Source organism: Theropithecus gelada, chromosome 1 (assembly GCF_003255815.1).
Source record: "Theropithecus gelada isolate Dixy chromosome 1, Tgel_1.0, whole genome shotgun sequence".
Lineage (NCBI taxonomy): Eukaryota > Metazoa > Chordata > Mammalia > Primates > Cercopithecidae > Theropithecus > Theropithecus gelada.
In genome coordinates, this window is record NC_037668.1 from 62,535,101 (window position 1) to 62,557,572 (window position 22,472).

The 22,472-nt window shown below is 44.7% G+C and overlaps 1 protein-coding gene across 2 annotated transcripts in view; it reads right to left on the minus strand.

The window, feature by feature from the left end:
• DLGAP3 (DLG associated protein 3) overlaps positions 1 to 22,472 on the minus strand; it is a 68,414-nt gene that overhangs the window by 19,211 nt on the left and 26,731 nt on the right. For both annotated transcript variants that reach the window (XM_025399482.1, XM_025399490.1), the window contains 5 exons: positions 19,764 to 19,969; positions 19,367 to 19,439; positions 6,756 to 6,969; positions 6,175 to 6,488; positions 5,693 to 5,778 (listed from right to left, as the gene is read on the minus strand). In XM_025399482.1, coding sequence (XP_025255267.1) covers positions 5,693 to 5,778; positions 6,175 to 6,488; positions 6,756 to 6,969; positions 19,367 to 19,439; positions 19,764 to 19,969 — 893 coding nt within the window. The remainder of the gene's footprint in view (positions 1 to 5,692; positions 5,779 to 6,174; positions 6,489 to 6,755; positions 6,970 to 19,366; positions 19,440 to 19,763; positions 19,970 to 22,472) is intronic.

Here is a 22,472-nt window from a genome sequence, read left to right on the forward strand (position 1 = left end):
ATGGGAGACAGATTATCAAACATTAGATGCTCATAAGGAGCACACAACCTAGATCCCTCACATACACAGTTCACAATAGGGTTCAGGCTCCAATGAGAATCGAATGCTACCGCAGATCTGACAGGAGGCGGAGCTGAGGCAGTAATGCTCACTCGCCTGCTGTGCACCTCCTGTTGTGCCTGGTTCCTAACAGGCCATGGACAAGTACCAGTCCCCCGCCCAGGGTTTGGGGACCCCTGATATATGATATACAAATATATAATGAATGAAGTCTCAACAAATTCTAAGGAATAAATATAACAGATACATAATGTGACCACAATGGAGCATATTTAGAAATCTGTAATGAAAAGGCAGTCCCCTGTTAAAAAAATTCATTTGAAAACTTAAAAAAAAAAATTATTCCAAAAGTTCAGAGGTTAAAAAGGAAATTATGAGAAAAGTGATGAAAGACTGAAAGTTACATCTTCAGAAATGTACAATAAAAATGCTGCTTCTCAAAACTTATGAGATACAGCCATGAAAGTATATAGATATAAGGGAAGTTACAGTCCTAACAGCACATGTTAAAACATAACAAATATTGAAAGTTAGGGATGAATTCAAGAGGCAGAAAAAAAGACAAACACAGCAGATGAAAGAAAATAATCAAAAGTAGTAGAAGAAAGGAAATATTAAAGATTGCTCACCAAAACCAAACACTAGCTTTTCTAAAAGATGAATGAAATATAAATTTCAACATACTTTTTTTTCTTTCCCCTCCTTTTCTTTCTTTGACACAGGGTCTCACTGTCTCAAAGACAGGCTGAAGTACAGGGGTGTGATCAGAGATCACAGCAGCCTCAAACCCATGGGCTCAAGTTATCCACCTGCCTCGGCCTCCCCGGGAGCTGGAACTACAGATGCACACCACCAAGCCCAGCTAATTTTTGCATTTTTTTGTAGAGATCTGGTCTCACTATGTTGCCCAGTCTCACCTTGAACTCCTGACCTCAAGCAATCCTCCCGCCTCAGCCTCCCAAAGTACTGGGATTATAGGTGTGAGTTACTGTGCCCAGCCTAAAAATATATTTAAATGATAAAATATACAAACCTAAGGCAAGGTTGATTCAAGAAAGAGAAGTAAGACATAAATACATGGTATTAGAAATAAAAAGGGAACCAAGCACAGTGGCTCAGGCCTGTAATCCCAGGACTTTGGGAGGCTGAGGCAGGCGGATCACTTGAGGTCAGGAGTTTGAGACCAGCCTGGTCAACATAGTGAAAACCCATCTCTACTAAAAGTACAAAAATTAGCCAGGCATGGTGGCAGATGCCTGTAATCCCAGCTACTTGGGAGGTGGAGGTTGCAGTGAGCCAAGCTCGCACCACTGCACTGCAGCCTGGGTAACAGAGTGAGACTCTGTCTCAAAAAAAAAAAAAAAAGAAGAAATGCAAAGGTAGATATCAATATAGAGATGCAATAAATATTGATAACACATTTTAATACTATGAGAAAGAATATTTGTGCCAAAAACTTTGAAAACCGTCAATTTTTATAAAATGTTTCTTTTTTTAGAAAAATATAAATCACCAAAATGATTCAAGAAAAAAAATAAAACCAGAACAGGTCAATAATCACTAAAGAAACTGAAGCTGTAGTTTTAAAAGTCTCTCCTACCCACAAAAGCCATCAGACCTAGATAATTTTATAGGCAACCTTTACCAAACCTTAAGGAATAGATAATTCTTGTCTTACAGAAATTGTTCCAAAGAACAAAAACACAGAGAAACGTACCAAATTCATTTTAGGAGACTATCTTAGCTCTAATACCTGAATTGAATAACAATAAAAAATGGTAGGCTTATAATTATTATGATTTATCACTTATGATATATTCATAAATATAAATGATTTAAAATTTTAAAGTAGCAACTGTTCAAAAATCTAATAATGTATACAAAAATAATATAGCAAAACTGTAACAAAAACCCCTAGAGTTCCACATACCTATTCTTTGTCTTTAGGCATGAGAACCCTGATTGTTAGCTATGTAGTTTACACCCTCCACATTGCTTCCCAGCTAAAAGACTATACCCCACAGCCTCCCTTGCAGCTAGGTGCCACCATGTGATGAGATTTTAGCCAATGTAATGAAAGTGGTTGTGTGTAACTTTCAGGAAGTCTTTTTAAAAAGGAAGGACTGCATCCCTCTTCTTCTTTCCTCCTTCTCACTGGTCAGCATGCAGACATGCCTGGAGGAGCTTGAACCTGAGGTCCCTGGACATGAAGTGATGTACAAAATAGAAGGAGTCTGGAGTCCTGACATTGCACTCCCTACATCTAAGCTGGCTTTTTTTTTTTTTTTTTAATGAGAGAAAAATACACTTGTTTAAGACACTACTGAGGCCCTGTGACTCACAGCCAAATTTAATCCAAACTGACAATGGGATCAAGCAGGGTTTATCCCAGGAATGAAAGAATGGAAAATCCATTCATATAATTCACCGTGTTACACATTAAAGAAAATCATGATCATCTAAATAGATTCTAAGAAGCATTCAATAAAATTCCACTCATGTTCTCTATTTTAAAAAATAAAAATAAGATGCGTAGCCAACTAGGAATAGAAAGGAATTTCCTTAACCTGACAAATGGTATCCATCAAAATATGTAGCAAACATCATCTTGAAAAGCATAGCCACTAAAGTCAATACTACTCAACAGTGAACAGAAGTCCTATTCAATGCAGTATTACAAGAAAAATAAATGAAAAATACAGATTTAAAAGAAATATCTTCATTCGCAGAAAAATAACTGACTATATATATATAGGAAGCCCATCATGATTTTCAAATAACCTATGAGACTAGTAAGAGAGACCTAATTCAGCAGCAACGTTACTGAATACAAAATCAACATACAAAACATACAAAACCTAACAGTAGAGGCCAGGTGCGGTGGCTCACGCCTGTATTCCCAGCACTTTGGGAGGCTGAGGTGGGTGGATCACCTGAGGTCAGAAGTTTGAGACCAGCTTGGCTAACATGGCGACACCCCGTTTCTACTAAAAATACAAAAAATTAGCCAGGTGTGGTGGCAGGTGCCTGTAATCCCAGCTACTCAAGAGGCTGAGGCAGGAGAATGGCGTGAACCCGGGAGGCAGAGCTTGCAGTGAGCTGAGATTGCGCCGCTGCACTCCAGCCTGGAGGACAAGAGCAAAACTCTCGCTCAAAAAAAAAAAAAAAAGAAAAACCTAACAGTGCTCCCACACACTGGCAGTGCCTAGTTGTAAAATACAATAGAAGAAAAACATCCCAATCACAATAGCCACCATACTGCAAAACACAATCACCTGTCTTCTGGATCATGAAAAATTCTCCTAACTAGCCTTCTCGTTTCTACTATTACTTTCTTCTAATTCATTCTCCACTCAGCAGCTTGTGATCTTTCATGAACATAAGTTAGATCATGTTACACTCCTTTTTTAACCTTTTCATGGCTACTCATTACTCATAATTAGATTCCAAGTCCTTATCATGTCCATGCTCTGCATAACCTGCCCCCTGCCTGTTCTCCAATTAACTCCTTCCCCACTCCCCTGCCCCACTCTACACCAGCCACATCGACGTTCTTTCAGTTTCCGATGCATGTTAAACTCTTTCCTGCCCCAACACCTCCACATATGCTAGTCCCTCTCCCCAGAATGCTTTTCCCTCCAGTCATCACCTGAGAGTTCTTAGTCAATCCTCGAGTCTCAGCTTAAATGTCACCTGCTTAATCTAAATAAGGTCCTTTCTCTCTTATCTCCTCTTTTTCTTTCATATTCCCACATAATGTGCAATAATATTCCACTACCTATTATATCATAATATGTAGTCATATTTTTAGTCAAGGATTATTCATTGCCTTGATTTCCCCCTAGGCCATAACTTCTGTGAGGGCAAGAGTCATGTCTTTGATGTTTCCTGAAGCATTTAACACAGTGCATAGGAGCTATCATACAACACGTGCTTAGTAAGTATCTGATGAATGAATGAATCAACGAATGAATGACAAGAGTTTGCTGATTTAGCAAGAGTCTCAGCTAGAAGGCCTGCAGCACTCTTCCCAAGATTCAAGGGTTATTAGGAGGAATGGGGGGACCTCCCACCCCCTTGGACCTAACTAGACAGGGAACCAAAAAGCCTCTAAAGGGAGTGAGTGGGCTTGGTGGTCCATGGGATAGCACTAGAGTTGGGGGTGGGCAGGATTCAGACCATAGAGTTGCATCCGTCCATGACTCCTATCCCATCTCTCTGTAATTCAAGTCACAGATTTGCAAATTGGGTTTGCCACAAAATGGTATTTTTCTGAAATCTTTGTGGCACAGTAAAAGTTTGGAGGACAGCAGCTTTAGAAGTCATGCAGGCAACCAGGGCAGCATTCTGCCACCCTCGATGAAGGCATTTATAGCCCCAGGAGCATACAGAACTTCAGGGAGCCAAAGCAGAAGTTGAGAAAAATGGTGAATCCCATAGGAACACCAGAAAGACTTGATCAGACACAAACACAAGACATCCCAAGGACATCCCAGAAATAGCTGGGGAAATCTGGGCGAAGGACGGCAACTAGGAATAGAGCTATGAGGAACCACTGCTAGTGGGACACTAGTTTTTTGTGTTTTGGGTTTTTTTTGAGACAGTCTCGCTCAGTCACCCAGGCTGGAGTGCAGTGGTGCAATCTCAGCTTGCTGCAACCTCAGGCTCTTGGGTTCAACCAATCCTCGTGCCGCAGCTTCTCGAGCAGCTGAGACTACAGGAGTGTGCCACCACGCTCAGCTAATTTTTGTATTTTTAGTCGAGATGGGGTTTTGCCATGTTGGCCAGGCTGGTCTTGAGCTCCTGGCCTCAAGTGACCCGCCCACCCTAGCCTCCCAAAGTGCTGGGATTACAGGCGTGAGCCACCGCACCCGGCCTGGGAGACTAGTTTTATTCCTCTAGTCGTATGCCTGGGAAGCTCAGAATACCATGAAACCATGATGGCCAGCCCCTGGCAAGTTCCCAGACACTCTTTCTCCCCATAGGCACCCAACAACAGAGAGGCCTCTTTCTGGTATCCTCTCCAGAGCTGGCAATGCTAATTCTTCCGTGAAAATTAAGGAGTCAATGTTTCTGAGGCCACCTAATGCCAGAATAGTGGCTGCTGGTAATTGTACTGTCTCGGGTACACCACAGACTCAGGCATGTAATAGGTACCCCCGACTGGTTAAATGCTTGTGCGAGCCAAGTGAGGAGGAGTGTTATATCTGCCAGGGGCCCCTGAGAGGCAATCTTCCTGTTTCTTTTTGAGCTCACATACTTGTACACCACAGGATGTAATAAGGGATTGGCAGATCCTGTCATCCCCTGGAAAGGACAATTGCTGGAGTCCTGCTCGGCACCTACATGTAACCTCTCCCATCCTCTTCTTCCCTGCAACTGCTGTGTATCTCCCGTCTGACTCTGAGCACCTGGGGTGGGCATGGGCACAAGAACTCTAGGTTTGATGACTCCCCTGGTGACATCTCTGTGGACAGCCTCTGTGGCTGCTCTGACCACCCTCTATAAAAAGGCTTCGTCTCACCTCCAGGAAAAGAGGATGTGCAGGGAGACTGGGCTAGTGGGGACACTATGTAGCCCTCTCTCTCTTCCTCTCCCCCAACAAAGCCTGGGCAGTCCCACCGTGACCTACCTCTTGTCCTCTTCCACCTGCACGCCAATGGAGTGGAACTCCCTCCGGCTCCTGTTCTCGGTGTCTGAATCTGAGATCGTCTCCACCTGGTGGCAGGGTGGAGGAGTCAGTGGCTGTGGCGAGCCAAGGTGAAAACCCTTCCCGGGGAGAATGGCTAGCAATGGCTGCGCCCCAAGCCAGCTGGCAGGTCCTGCAAAGACCATCTGCCTGAACAAGATGAGAGACCCAGGCGGTCGGTCACAGGCCTCAAAGTGGCAACCACTGGGCACGGCCCTCCATCCCTCCATTAGCCAGGACGAGGGACGAGGGAGTGGGCGGAGGCTGGCTGGAGCAGCCCCGTCGATGTCCAGGCACGGGGCTCACTTGCAGCTCAGGGGAAGCCAGGAAGAAGGTCGATATATCCAGAAGGCCGCTTCCGGCCCCTCACCCCAGCCCCAACCCGCCAGGGTCCGAGCCCTTGTGGGCGCCTCCCCGTTCCATACCTGCACCCCAATGGACGGCCGCCACTTCCGCTGCCGCGCCAGGCTCCTTAGCTCCTCCCTGCCAGGGATGGTCTTGATGATGAGTGTGGGGGGCTTGGGGCTGGCCCGGGGCGGCACCGGCGCCAACTCCAAGGTGCGCGCACCCATGGCTGGGCCGTCCAGCCCGTCGGCGGAGCTGCAGCGCCGGGCGGGGCCCTCGGCTGCCGTGAAGCTCTCGTGCGCGGAGTCCGTGCTGCTCTGGGCGGTGATGGAGATGCGGGGCGGGGCCTGGCTTCCCGGCGGGATAGGGGGCGGGGCCTTTCTGAAGTTGAAGGCTGTGGCCGGCGGGCACAGAAGCGCAGTGCGTGAGGCTCGCGGCCCTGCCTGGGTCCTGGGCCCGCGCCCGACTCCCACCCCAAGAGGCCCTACGGGACCCTGCAGCGGCTGCTGCACACACGCCAAGGGACGCTCTCCCCGTTATATCCGACCCCGGGAGCGAGCGATCTGCGCAGGGTCACAGCACAGTCGAGGGGGTGGCCAGAACCCGGACCCAGGGCGCTCTCCAGCCTGGGGCCGGGCCAGGGGCAGGGAGGTGTACTCACAGGAGCCGGGCCTCCCTGAGACAGCGGCAGGGGTAGCGAGGAGAGGCAGGCAGTCGTCGTCTTGAGAGCAGCCGGCCTGGATGGCCCGGAGGTAGCTGTGGCTCCGCATGCGGAAACAGCCGGGCAGGTCCAGGGCGTCCACGGCCTGGGACTCCAGCTCCCCAAACACGGACCCGCACACGGCCTCCAGCTGCTGGTTCAACTCATCGCTGAGCTGGAGGGCAGGGGGTCGGGAGGACAGTTACGAGGTGCCGGGAGGGGGTGGAAATCCCTGGGGTGCTCTGCCTTAGGAAGACCTCTCTATATCTGCAGAGGCTGTGGGCGACTCTTCCGCGTTTGAACTAAAAGGAACCCTCTTTGCAAACAAAGATGGGGTCATCTCTGCTCCATCCTAGCTCCCCAGGCTTGTCTTGGGGCCCAGTCTTTCCTCTAAATATCCCACCCCCACCCCCACCTCCACCCCACCTATGCCTCTTCCAGGTGTCTGTCTGGCTGCACCCCAGGCTGCAGACCACCATGTTTTCCTCTCCACCTAGTCCCAGCCCCTGACGTTTCTCTAACCTGACCCCAACAGAGAGGACCAGGGACCTGGCATGCACCCTCCTGCCCAGTATGGGGGTGGGGACTACATGGAGGACACCTTTTGTTTTATTATTTATAATCCATTACATTACAAAATTGACTGAAAATTGATATATATACCCATTAGTTTCCGTCCTGCCACTTGGTATTTTATATGTATGTTTATATTTTATATGTATGTTTATATTTTATATATATATATAAATAAAATATAAAACATCAAGTGGCAGGACGGAAACTAAGGCGTAAGTGATGGAGCAAAGTTATTAACCTACCAGTGTCCCAAGCCTTCCCCCACCTTCTACCCACTCACTCGGGTTCTGGCTTAACCTGTGGGCTCCTTCTCTACCCTCCCCCACCGAGGAAAGCTTAGCCATTGCTGGATGAGGTTCTTGGTTTTGTTTTTGGTATTTTGGTGGTGCGGAATCCATGGTGTTTAAAAAAAAAAAAAAATTTAAAGCATGAAAAAAAGCAAAACAAAAATTTTGTTCATGGAACTGTGCCGCACACCACCACACGAAGACTAAATATACCACAGAGGTTGCAGCTTCATTCACATTACATGAGAAAACTGGTGCAAAGAAAAAGTACAGGCAGGAAAAGGTGCTACCAGAGGTAAGTGCTACCCCCAGAACACAGGTGACAAAGTCCTGAACATTGCTTAAGATGGGCACATATTTAACCCTGAGCTTCCAAGCAGGCAAAGCATCAGGGAGTATAGCCTCAGAGTTGCCTGCATGGGCTATGAGTGAGACCTCTCCAAGATTCAAGTGCTTGCTCTACCACTTCCTAGCAGAATGGCTTGGGGAAGTTAAAGTTTGGGGGCCTCAGTTTGCTCACCTGTCAAATGGGAGTGATAATGGTACCATCTTCACAGGGCTATTGAGGGGACTCAAAGAAAAATATGTGAGGCTTTTGGTACAGGTACTAAAACATAGTAAGCCCTCAGCTAGTGGCATGCAAAGGTCTCAGGGCTTCCCTGGTAAACACAGGCCAGATGCCGAAGAGAACCACAACAATTCCTGTCCCTGAGACTAAGAGACAGTCATCCCCTGTGGATGATTATGTAGAGTCCATTGAATGACGTCATGGACAAGGTCCTCGACAGCATCCCATGGCAAATGTAACAGCAAGTATCACATGGCTGCATCTTGTGACATCTCCCAGGAAAGATTCATGGCATTATATTTATGTGCAGTCAACAGAGGATCAAAGGAGTGGCCTGATCCATGTGTAAACTGCAGCTCAATGTTTCCATAATTCAGCCTCCAAAGCATAACATGATTTTGCTGGATTCTACTTCAAATAGAGCCATTTCTATTCCAATCTATTAATGGGCAAAAAGACCCAGAGAGGGCAGATGAATTGTCTAAGGATGCCCAGCTGGTAAGTGATAAAACTGAAATTAAATGTCATGCTTCCTGGCTCCCACATAAGGCTGATTGAGCAACAGAATCTCTTGGGGAGCTTGTTAAACCTACATTAACTCAGGCCCCACCCCAAGGATCTGAACCCAGGGTTAACAAAACACCTCTCTTGCTTTGGCTGCTTAGAAGCTCAGAGTCAAATTTGCTGGAGATTTAGATTCAGTGGTTTCAGTGTGGGCCCACTAATTAAAAAGAAGAATTGTCTGAACTTTTTGAAGCTTTTTCTAAAGTGTATGGAAATCACAGGCCATGGAAAAATCAATCCGAGACCCCATAGAAGTTAAATTATCTCATACTTGACTGTCACAAGCCACACTTGTGTGACAGTTGTGGCTTTCACCATGATGCTCTGTCATCTACCTCTCAGTCTTTCTGTCTCTGTACTTCTGGGGCACCAAGGACAACAGTTGCCAGTGTATTTCCTAGAACACAGGAACTGAACTAACTCCTGCTATTTCTGGGCTAGGCTCAAGACACTCCCCAACTAGAACAAATGCAGCCCAGAGTGTCCCTCTTGGAGCACAGGGGAGCTAATCTAACCCTAGCAGAAAGCACGCTGGTCTCAAGTCCAGACACCAGGGATGAAAGGAATGTCACTCTGTAGTATGTTTCTGTATCTCTAGCCCTCTTCTGTGTATAAAGCACTAGGCATAATATCTGGCACACAGTAGATGCTCAATAAACTTTAGCTACTATTATTAGCAACAAGAGGCTCTTAAATCACAGTGACAATACCACTCAGAATGAGAAGTGCCTCTTTCCCTGGGGTTCTGAAGCTCTTGAAATCCCACCCACAGGCAATATTCACAACCAATTCTATCCAACGCAGACAAAAGAGGGTGAACAACTCCCTGGGGTCATACACCTGCCAGCTCAGCTGGCCAAGAGGAGCTTCTGGGGTTCCAACAGGAGACCAGGACACAAGGGAAACACGGACTCAAGAGACTCTCAGAGAAATATTGCACCCAAGTTGATCTTTACTATCTTACAATTATAAAACTATTCCTATTATCCCTGCACTGACTTCCATCCACCCTGCTTCCCTCCACACCCACTTACAGGAGAGTCAAAGTCAAAGGATCCTCTTGGGATGAGATCCTTAGCCTTTCTCCAAACCGGACTGAGAATCAGTAGCCATTTCCAAGCTCATGGCATATTTACAGTAAAAATGCTTTGTGTCTAATTGGAAATTGTCCAGACTAGAGTTGGTGGGTCCAACAGGGGGCCAGGCAACATCCTGTATACTTTACATGTGTTATTTAGTTTAGATAACCTTTAGAAAACTCTCCCATTTCAAAACATTGGATAAAATATAACAAATGTTGCTTTATATGCATAGCTGAGCTCACAAGAAAGCGAGATAAGTCCCCAGGGGACAAAAGCAAAGAGGAGACTGGAAAATCAGAATATTAACTGTATGAGCCAATGCTGCAAACAGCCCAGTGGAGGCGGGAAGTGGGGGCAGGGGCTGTTGGTCTCAGCATTTTGGTAAAGACTTAAGTTTTAAACACCCACTTGGGCATAGGAGGAAGGCTTTGGGCCCACATGAAGCATGGAATTGGAAAGGAGAACCTGCATAAAGTTAGGAAAAGTGAAACCTTTGATGAAAATGTAGACTAGAATAAAAAAATTAGTCATCACCACAGGCTGATGACAAGGAAACTAGTCTGAAGTACAAGGATGGCGGGAAGGGAAAAGAGGCAAATCCCCTAAGAGTCTGTACCTACAAGCTGGTCCTCACACAGCTACAGTACCGTGTATCTGCATGAACCTTCATGGGCCACACCCCCAAAATTAAAAATTAACATAAAATCATCCCAAACCATGGATATTCTAACAGAAGCAACTGCAAAATATTTCCTGGGGAACTCACTCCTAAGCTGCTCATGCTTCTCACAGATAAATTTCCAATGAAGGTGAGTGTACTATGTGGGAGACAGCCTCTGACATAGCTCCTAATGATCTCTATCTCCTGGAACTCACACCCTTGTGTAATCCCTTTCTCATGAGTATAGACTGGACTTATTGGCCCACTTCTAATGAATGGAATATGGCAGACACAATGGGATATCACTTCTGAGATTAGGTTACAAACAGACCATGGCTTCCATCTTAGACACCTTTTCTTATTCTCTTTCTCTCAGAGCCTTTGCTCTGGGGGAGGCAAGCTGCTATGCTGTGAGTAGCCCTATAGTGAGTCCCACATAGAAGAAATTGATGTCCCTGGTCAATAGCCAGCAAGAATCTGTAGCCTGCCAACCGCCATGTGAGTGAGCATGGAAGCAGATCTTCACCCAGTCAAGCCTTGAGATGCTGCAGCCTTGGCGAAAACCTTGATTGCAACTTTGTGAGGCACTTGACCCAGTCACACCCACAGCCAGGCTGCACTCAGGTTCCTGACCCACAGAAACTGTGAGACAATAAATACTCATTGTTTAAAGACACTACATTTGGTGATAACTTACATAGCAATAGAAAATACAAATTGTGACATAAACAAAAACCAAACTTTTATTGGGTTAAGCCATTGAGAATTCAAGATTTCTCTGTTATAGCAGCTAGTGCTACCTTAGCTAAAACAAAATAACTTTTAAACGATGTTTAAAAGTTCTAAACTTAAAAGATAAAACTGAAAACAGAAGAAAATAAGACTCTAAAGCAGGACAAAACTGTCAAAAACCACCATTTTATCACTCTGCAAATCAATAAAAGACATATGACAAAGAAACATGTATTCATAAAAATTACTGAACTTTGGGTAAGAATAGCATGACTCTATAGTATCCTGAGGCTGCCCTCGTTCACCAGGTCCCCAACGCTATCAGTTGCAATACTTCAACAAACGTGGTGCCGCATGTGAAAAATCAGCTGCTTCACTGCCTCTGCCAGGGGGCTCCACTTAATTTGGGGCATTGTCAGTTATAATATCAAGAACGGGGAAGGCCAGCAGCACTGTTAGGCTGGGTTCCAGCAATGTTTAGGCCAAACAATGGACTGGCAAACTAGCCAGGAATTTATCAGAAACTTCCAGGGGGTGAGACAGACCTGGGGAGTTTAATAAGCTCTCCACATATTTTGGGTTAACTCGAAGCTGGGTAAATGCACAGCAGAGAGCAGAGAAGCCTGAGCCACCCACACATCCCTAACGAATGGAGCCTATATACGTGTGCAGGGGAAATAAAAGAGTCTGGTGAAGAGTAAAAGCCAGGGTAGGTTTGAAAACAACCTGAACTTTGCCCTCCCCAGCTCACACGTAGAACTATAGGCAGAGAGAAAGTCTAACTAGCTTGAGGTTCTTGAGCACAACCTCCGAAAAATCTCTGGCTGAACACTAAGCTATGCAGATATGGGGGAACCCTCTAAGAAACAAGGCTTAAAAATAAAAATAAGAAGGAAATAAAACTGAATGGAAACATTAGAGGCCACATGCTGTAGGGAAGACAGATTTCACAGATTTCATTCAGATTAACAAACAAATAAAGCAATAACAATCTTCAAGAGGAAAACATAAGAATCTAGAATTGCTACAATATATTAGCTAAAATGTTCAGTATTTAACAAAAAATTATGACACATGCAAATAAACAAGAAGGTATGCATATCCCCAAATGTTGGATTTATCAGACAAAGACTACAAAGCAGCTATTATGAATATATCAAAGAATTAAAGGAAACCATGTTTAAAGATTTAAAGGAAAGCATGACAACAATGACTTCATGAATACAAATCACAACAAAGAGAGATTAAAAAAGGAAGAAATTGAAATTCTGGAGCTGAAGAGGATAGTAACAAATTAAAAATTCAGGAGAGGGGGTCAACATGATAAATGATCAGTAAACATGAAGGCAGATCTGTATAAATTATCCAATATGAATAATGGAGAGAAAAAATATTAAATGGAAATGAACACAACCTCAGAGGCCTATGGGACAACATCAAGCATATCACCATACATGTAATGGGAGTTCCAGAAGGAGGAGGAGAAAAAAGAGAAAAAGGAAGAGATAGGGCAGAAAAGATATTTGGAGACACAGTAGCCAAAAACTTTCCTTTTGTTTTTGTTCTTGTTTTTTGTTTTTTGTTTTTTGGGTTTTTTTAGAGATGAGGTCTCACTATGTTGCCCAGGCTTGAGTGCAGTGGCTATTCACAGGCACAATCATAACAATCATAGTGCACTACAGGTCAAACTCTTGGGCTGAAGCAATCCTCCTGCCCCCACTTCCCAAGGGGCTAGGGCTACAGGTGCCCACTACTGTGCCTAGCTACCAAATTTAATTAAAAAACAAAAAACATTAGAGATCAAAGAAGCCCAATGAACCTAAAGTAGGCTAAACACTAGGAGATCCATATTCACACAAATTATAGTCGAAATGTTGAAAGCTGAAAACAGAGAAAATCTTAATAGCCGCACAAGAAGAACAATTCATCACACAGAGGGAAACAACTCACTTTTCATCAAAAACAATGAACACCAGAAGGCAGTGGAATGGTATATTCAAAGTGCTGAAAGAAAAATAACTGTCAGCCAGGAATTCTATATCCAGCAAAACTATTCTTCCAAGACGAAGTGAAAATAACATTTCCAGATGTTACTGAATAATTGTAGACTGAATAATTTATTGCCAAGAGACTTATATTATGAGAAGCACTAATGGAAGTCCTTCAGGCTAAAAGGAAAATAAAGTAACACCCAATGGTAACTCAAATACAGAAGAAGAAATAAAGAGCACCAGAAATGGTAAATATGTGAGTAAATACAAGAGCCTCTATAAATATATTTTCCTCACTTCCTCTCTTAACCTCTTTAAAAGACATAAGATTACACAAAACACTTATTATAATACCAATGTTTATTTATAACAAGTGTTAGGTTTAAAACATATATAGGTAATATATGACAGTAATAGCACAAAGGGGGAAAATGAGTTATGTTAGAGCAATGCTTCTATATTTTACTGTAATTATATTTTGATAAGCTAGGATATACATTGTAATTCCTAGTGCAATCACTAAGAAAGTAACTCAAATTGTATAGTAAAAAATTAACAAATAAATGTAAATGGTACACTAAAATATTTATTGATTTAATACAAAAGAAGTCAGTAAAGAAGGAACAGAGGATCAAAAAATAATATGAGACAATCCAACCACATCAATAACCACATTAAGATGTGAAGGCCTGGCCTGCAGGCTCATGCCTGTAATCCCAGAACTTTGGGAAGCCAAAGTGGGTGGGTCCCTTGAAGTTTTGAGACCAGCCTGGGCAACATAGTGAAGTCCCATCTCTACCAGAAATAGAAAATTAGCTGGGCATGGTGGTATGTGTCTCTAGTCCCAGCTACTTGGGGAACTGAGGTGGGAGGATTGATTGAGCCTGGGAGGTCAAGGCTGCAGTGAGTCATGTTCACACCACTACATTGTAGCTTAGGTGACAGAGCAAAACCCTGCCTCAAAAACAAATTAAATAAATAAAATAAAACACGAATGGACAAAACATTCATTCAAAACGCATAGTGATAAGATAAAGCAAAAAAAAAAAAAAAGACCATTAGATGCCATCTACAAGAGACATACCTTAAATCTGAAACACAAACAGTTGAAAGTAAAAGAATGGGGAAAAGATATACTATGCAAATTATAACATGAGAGAATTTTCCAGAATTGAAGAAAAACATGAATCCACAGATCTATGGAGCACACACATGAACATATCACAGTGAAACTGCAGAATGATAAAAATCAAAGCAAGATCTCAACAGCAACCTGAGAGAAATTAAAACTACCTACAAAGACAATCGGGTTGATAGTAGACTCCTTAACGGCACCAACAGACAGATGACAAAAGAGTATCTTCAAAACACTGAGAGAAAATAAATGTTAAGCTAGAATTCCCACAATAAGCTAAACTGTATCAAACAGTATGAGTAAAATATATTTTTTGTTAAAGTTGAAGTTTGCTACTAACAGATATTCACTGAAAAAATTACCAAGAATATAGGAGGAAACAATGAGATGTAAGGGGGTAAAGTGAGGAGTAAAAAAGGTAGAGATGTGAGTATATATAATCAAGAGCTAACAATATAAAAAGTAACAATAATAATGGAGACTAATTTGACAGGTTAAAAGGTAGAACTAAAATACTGGGCAATAAGTCCACATAAGAAGGGAAGAAGTCAAGGAAATTAAAGTGTCCTAAGATCACTTAAGTATTTGAGGTGATGGGCATGTCAATTCACTTGATTTAATTATTCCACATTGTATTCATAAATCATAACATTACTTTGTACCCCATAAATATATACACCTACAATTTGTCAATGTATAATAAAAATTAAAAGTAAAATAGGCCAGGCATGGTGGCTCACGCCTGTAAACCCAGCACTTTGGGAGGCCAAGGCGGGTGGATCACGAGGTCAGGAGATTGAGACCATCCTAGCTAGCACAGTGAAACTCCGTCTCTACTAAAAAAACAAAAAAAAAATTAGCCAGGTATTGTGGCGGGCACCTGTAGTGCCAGCTACTCGGGAGGCTGAGGCAGGAGAATGGCGTGAACCCGGGAGGCAGAGCTTGCAGTGAGCCGAGATCGCGCCACTGCACTCCAGCCTGGGTGACAAAGCGAGACTCTATCTCAAAAAAAAAAAAAATTTAAAATAATAATAACAATAAAAATAAAATAAATACTGAAAGAAACCAAAGAAGAACTTAATGAATGGAAATACATCCAATATTCAAGGATAATAACACTTAATATTGTTAAGAATACAATACCCCATCTATACATTCAGGGCAATCCCTTCAAATTCCCAACTACATTTTCTTATAGAAATCAACAAGCCTACCCAAAAATCATGTGTGTACGCAAAGGAAACACAAAACACAAAGCAATCTTTAAAAGGAGTAACAAAATCGTGTAATTTCAACTTACCAAAATCAACACTTACTACACAGTTACAGCAATCAAAGCATGTGGTAATAGCATAAAGATAGGTTCATGCAGACCAATCGAATAAGTTTTAAGGTTCATTAATAAACACATGCATTTACAGTAAATTGATTTTGAAAAAGGGGCCAAGAAATTTCAATGAGGAAAGAAAAGCCTTTTCAACAAATGATGCTGGGAAAATTGGATATCCACATTCCAAAAGATAAAGCTGGACCCCTAACTCGAATCACACACACACACACACACACACACACACACACACACACACTACTCAAAGTGGGTCATACATCTAAATATACATATTAAACTACAAAATGCTTAGTAGAAACATTAGAGTAATTTTTTGTGATCTTGCATTAGACAAAGATTTCTTAAATTTTGCACCAAAGCACAATCAAGAAGAGAAAAATTGATGAATTATGCACCATCAAATTTAAAATGTTTTATTCTCCAAACAGCAACATAAAAAATATAAAAATACAAATCACTGAATGGTAGAAACCACTCCAGCTGACAGCTTGATCAGATTTCTAGCCTCCAGAACTGTGAGAAAATAAATTTTTGTTGCCAAAGAAAAGAACAAGAAGGGAAAAGGTCATCAAAATCAAAATGTTGGCCAGGTATGGTGGCTCACATCTGTAATCCCAGCACTTTGGGAGGCCAAGGCAGGTGGATCACCTGATGTCAGGAGTTTGGAACCAGCCTGGCCAACATAGTGAAACCTGTCTCTACTAAAAATACAAAACAATTAGCCAGGTATAGTGGTGCAGTTATTTGGGAGGCTGAGGCAGGAGAATCACTTGAACCTGGGAGGCGGAGGTTGCAGTGAGCAGAGATCTAGCCACTGCACTCTGACCTGGGCAACAGAGCCAGACTCCGTCACAAAAAAAAAAAAAAAAAAAAAAAAGTCCTAGGGTCTCTGCATTGTTTAGGAGGAGTACAGAAAAAACTGTCAGCTTCAGTCATTAAGTCAAATATGCATATGAAAATTATAAGGGTAACCACAAAGAATAAAATAGGATATATAACTACTAAACCAGTGTGGGATTTGGTGGGGAGAAGAATAAAGAAAACTCAAACCAAAAGGAGGCAGCAAAGGAACAGAAAAGCATCAGCCCAAAGGCAAGATAAATACAAGTCCCAAAATAAGATGATAGAAATAAATCCAAGGGTTAGGGCCTGGGTCATCACAGTACCCTAGGTTTAGGCCAAGGGGTAATCACAGATTATCAGTAATCACAATAAATATAAATGTACTAAACTCTCAAGCAATTATCAGAATGGATATAGGTAAAATGTAGCTATAATTATTTTCAAAAAATATACCTGAGACATAGACAAAAAGCTTTAAAGTAAAAGATGGAACAAGGTGTTCCAGGCAAATACTAAACAAAAAAACAATAGACTTAAGGGGAAAAAAAGTATTATGAGACATAATAGGGTGACATCTCTAGTGCTTTAAACTTATTTCATCTTCTATAAAGCAAGAATAAGAAGCCATACCTCCAGGCTAAATATGTCAAGTATATGTGATGTTAGATAGTGCAAAGTGCTAAGAAGAAGGAAAAAGAGCAGGAGGAAGAAGGCGGAGAAGACCTCAACAATGACAGCACAGAGAAGGGGAATAGGAAATGTTGGAAGGGGGGCGTTAAATTAAAATTTTAGAGCCTTTGGGAAAAGACCTGAAAGAAGTGAGGAAGTGATCCATGGGAGTGTCTGGGAAGGTGACACCCAGGCAAAGGTAGTGGCAAATGCAAGGGCCCTAGGGAGTGTCGTGTGGCTGGAGTGGGAGGGAGGGGAACAGCGTTAGAAGAGGAACTCAGAGGCAGCTCCACTCCAGCGAGGTCACCAGGTCATGCAGGCCTTGAAAGCCATGGTTAGGTTCCTGAGTTTACTCTGAGCAAGGTGAGGGTTTTGAGCAGAAAAGTGAGTGAGTGTGATTATAGTTTTTAAAGATCATGCGGGCTGTAATGAGAGAGAATGAAGTGGAGCAAGAGCAAATACAGGAGACCAACTAGAAGGCAGTGCCATCATCCAGACAAAAGGATATGGTGCCTAGAAGAACCAGTGGCAGTGGAGGTGGTGAGGAGTGGTTGGATCCTGGATACATTTAAAGGTGGGACCAGCAGGATTAGCTAAAGGATTGGAGGTGAGTTGTGAGAGAGAGAAAGTGGTCAAACTGACTTCAGCCTTTTAAACCAGAGCTTCTAGAAGGATAAAGTTGTCATCTGAAATGGAGAATTCAGAGGATAGAGCAGCAACTGCAGCAGTGAGGGACGGGAGGGGATTGTGGAGGGTGTGTGTATCAGCAGTTTAGTTTTGGACATCTTAAGTTTGAGATGTCTACTAAGCATCCAAATGAGATTTCAATGCACAGTTAGACATATATGCCTGGCATTTACGGGAGAGTTTGGGCTGGAGATATACATTTGGTAGTCATCAGGCTCTCAGCCATGAGCCCGGACAAGATCACCTAAGGAGTAGGTATAGAGAGAAGTCCAGGGGTTGAGTTCTAGAAAACTCCAGTGTTCATATCCTGGGGAGTTGCAGAGGCACCCAAGACACAGACTGAGGATAAGCAGCCAGGGAGAGAATCCAGGAGAATGTAGAGGGCGTGGTGTCCTCCAAGCCAACCAAGTACAGTCTTTCAGGAAGGAGGGAGTCTTCAACTGTGTTACATGTGACTGATGGGCCAGGTAAAATGAGGGCTAAGCATTTAACTCGTGGGTTTAACAACATAGGCTGGTCTGATGTAAAAAGAGAGCTGTGCCAATCAGATTCCCTGGTTCAGGCAATGGAAAAGGAATACTGAGAGACTGCAGCAGTGAACAATGGGAGCCAACGTGGATGGTCTTTTGCATTGCATTTTTTCCCCAGCATACAGTAAAAATAGCTAACCTTTATTGAATGCTGGCTATGTGCCAAGAACACTATTATGATGCCTATTTTTAAAAAGGGAAAATGGGGCTCAAAAAAAGTCAAGTAACTTGCCCCTGGTCACTCAGCTGGTAAGTAGCCAAGCTGGAATTCAACCCCATCTCGTGTGTTTAATTACTAAACGGCACTGCTTCCGTCTAATTAAAGGGAAAGTCTGTACTTAGATATGGAACTCACATTTCTCAAATGCCATTTTTGGGCCAAGTACCTTGTGTTTGCATACATTTTCTCACGGAACTCTCACAAAACCCCTGCAAAATAACTGTCCCTACTATTGCCATTTTAAAGACGAGAAACAGAGGTGTTGAAAAGTGAGGTCTCTTGCTTGTGGTTCCTCAGGACAGAGGGGCAGGGTGGCAGAATTCAGGCCCAGATCATGTCTGAGACTGCAGCTTTGCCTGTGCCCTGTCTGTACAAATCAATCCTACCTTTTACACGGGGGCAGGGAGGAAGCAATCGGGCCTGTGGAGAGCCCCAGGGCACTGGAGTTGCCCTTACAAGCTCATCACTTTGAGGATACTTGGTGGGTTTTAAGGCTGTGATTCTCTGAGACTCCCAGCCTGAGTCAGCTCCAGGAGTCCTAAGGCAGGTTTCCCAGTTTCCCCAGAGCCAGGCCTGAGCTCTCTCCATGGGCAGACCCTCTGATTTTAAGTCCTAAGCTAAGCATGGCACTGAATCCCCTTTTCACTCTTTCCTCCAGGCATACTGGGCCTCTCCCTACCTGTCCAGTGGTGAGGGAACGGCTGTAGCCAGGGATGGAGCTCCGGGGGTGGATCCGGGGTGGGACACAGCAGCTGGGAAGGGCAAAATTCCGGAGTCAGAACAGTGGACTGCTAGGAGGTGGGGGAGGGGAGATAATAGCACTGGGGCCCCTGAGCAAGTCCTATTCCTCAGAACCCCCAAAGAGAGATCCCTTAGGAGATCCTGGGTAAAGAGACTCCCAAAGAGGCCCCGGAGAAGGACTCCCACCAAGACCCTCCCTTTATGTGGAGCGGAGTGAGACACCCTAGTTGAACCCTAAGCAGGACTACTTGACTTTCACCCACTCTACACACATCTCCCACAGGAATCCAGCCTCAGCCTCCCGACCCGCACCCCCCGGCCCTCCCTGTCCTTACTTGATCCTGGCCTGGTCCACGCTGGAGGAGCGACGGGTGGTGAAGCGTCGGGCGACTGCTTTGGGAGATGTCTTGGGGCTGCCGTCTGAGTCTCCGCTCTCCTCATCCCCCATGGCTTTGATGTAGCTGCCGCTCCGCATCCTGCGGCAGGGGATCTCCCCATCCTTGCCACCAGTGGGGTAACCCCCCCAGTCATCTTGCGGCACCTGCAGGAACAGGGGCCTCTGTCTCTCAGACTTGACCCTAGTAAATCTAGAGGCCAGGACTCTTTCCCCACTGCCAGTGGGAGGTGCTCTGCCCTAGCTTGAACAGGCACACTCAGGTACATGCAGAGGCAGAATGGGAGGGTCTCAGGCTGTCCCCCTCCCTTACAAGAGACACCTCGTCATCCTCCACAGACCTTCTGCACTTAATTAAGGGCCACCTAGAGAGTCTGAGGGAGTGACATGACAGGCGTCAAGCAGTTGATGATCAGAGGCCAAAGTGACCTGTGTCAATTCCATGCCCGGCAGTCAGGCATCACCTGACCTCAGTCAACCTTCTACCCTTCCTTTTCCTTCATCCTTTCAACCTGCTTACATTCCAAATCCTCTCTCCTTCCCCGCTGTGGGGAGCCACAGAGGGCTTCATGCAGGGGAGTGACATCAGATTTGTGTTGCAGAAAGAGCTCTCCCACAGTCCAAACAGAGGCTGGATTGTGGAGGGCCAGGAGCAGGGCAGAGGCTCAAGTGGCGAGAGGACGACCAATTAGGAGGCTGACGCTGTTATCCAGGCAAGAGATGATGAGGCCTAAATTAAGACAATGACAATGAGGGGGAAGAGAAGGAGATGGAAATGAGAGGTGTTAAGGAGCATCAGTGAGCCTGATTAGACGTGGGGGATGAGGGGGCGGGAGGAGTCGAGGATGACTGCCAGGCTGCTGGCTGAGGACCTGGAGGAGGGTGCTGCCGCTCACTGAGCCATAGAACCCCAGAGAAACAAGTCTGGGAAAAGGTGGTAGGGTCGGGGTTGAGCACCTTGAGCTTGGCATAGAACTGTTGAGCAGGTGGTTGGATGTTTGGTTCTGGGATTCAGTGGGGAGATCGGGGTTGGAGGCGGACATGTGGGAGTCATGGGCGGCAGCTGAATCCATAGCAGTGAATGAGACAGCCCAGGGGAGAGAAGAAGAGAGATGAGCAGAGATCCACTGACATTTAAAAAGGGACTGTGAAGAAAGGAAGAGGAGCCTGTGAAGTCACCTGAGAAGGAGTGGGCAGAGGGGTAGGAGGGAAGTCAGGAAAATGCCATGTCATAGAAACAGGAGACATTTCAAGAATAAAAGGAGTCGATTATGTCAAATGCCACAGTGCGTTCAGAGGTTAGTAACTCAGGCTCGGGAGTTAGAAGATTCATGTGCAATTCTGGCCCCATCACTTGCTGGATAGGTGAACTTAAGCAAAACGGATTAACCTCTAAGTGTCAGTTTCCTTGTCTGCGAGTTGGTCATGATACTTATGCCTACATCGGAGGGTTGGTGGCAAAGATAAATGAGCCAATAGAGAGTTTCCAGGACATAGAAAGTGGTCAATAAATGGTAACAATTATTATAGGCACCAAAAAGTACCTTTTGAAGACAGCTCTCAAGAGATCATCTGTGGCCACTGCCAGGGCATGTCAATGACAGGAAGTGTGGGAATCAGACCACAGTGAGGGGAGAATTGAAGGAAAGTGAAGAAGAGGCGTCTATGCTCTAAGAACTTGATTATGAAGGACATGGAAGGTGGGATGGAGCTGCAGAAATATTTTTTAGGATGCAAGTAACTTTGGACATGTTTTCAGGATGACAGAAAGAGCCAGTAAAAATAGTCTTTAAACCTCAGAAGGGAGAACAGTTCAGGGATGGAGGGGGCCATGAGGAGATGGGCTCAAGCCCTGGAGGAAGGATCAGCCTGGGATGGGTGGTCCCAGCTTTTCCTATGAGCCAAGGAAGGGGATGAGGGTGGCTGAGAATCTGGATGTGTCTAGAGAGATGCTGTCAGGAAGCTGAGGGAGTCTGTGATGTCAGCCTACACTTCGGAAAATGAGGTGTAAGTGAAGACGTGGGGGAGAGGTCTGGAGGAGGTAGGGAGGATTTAAAACCCTTGTTGTAAAGAACAGGTTAAATGGGGTAGGGATGGGAGCTCCAAAAGGGGTAACACCTCAGGGACAGCATAGGGTTCAGGGGAAAGGTGGAGACTCGGGATGAGAAGGAACCCACGGGGAGGAGCAGGCCTCTTCGAGGGGCTGGGGCTCAATCGGAAGATGAGAAACAAAGAGATGAGGCTCCATAAAGAAACAGGGGCTCAGAGTGGACAGAGGGATTCTGGAAGAGGCTTAAGACAAAGCTGGTATCCAGTGGGAGAAACAGGGCTTCAACAATCGGATTGGGAGTCCGACAAAGACACCTGGCCGCATGTGGCCAGTCTCCCCTGCTTTTGTACCAGGGGAGCACGAGGCTTTCTGGAGGGTCCCTGTAGCCCCTTGATTCTTTCCCACATGGGCTCAGACATCCCAGTCCTCAGATATCCTGGAACTCCAGATCAGAGGGATCATTCCCCTTCCCCATTCTCTACAGAGAGCAGCAGGCAGGTGGAGAGAGGCAGGCCAGCAGATGGGAAGGCCACACTGCAGGGTTCCCACTCTAGCCACTGCAGAGCTCCTCACTCCTCTGCAGGACACTGTGAGGTGCAT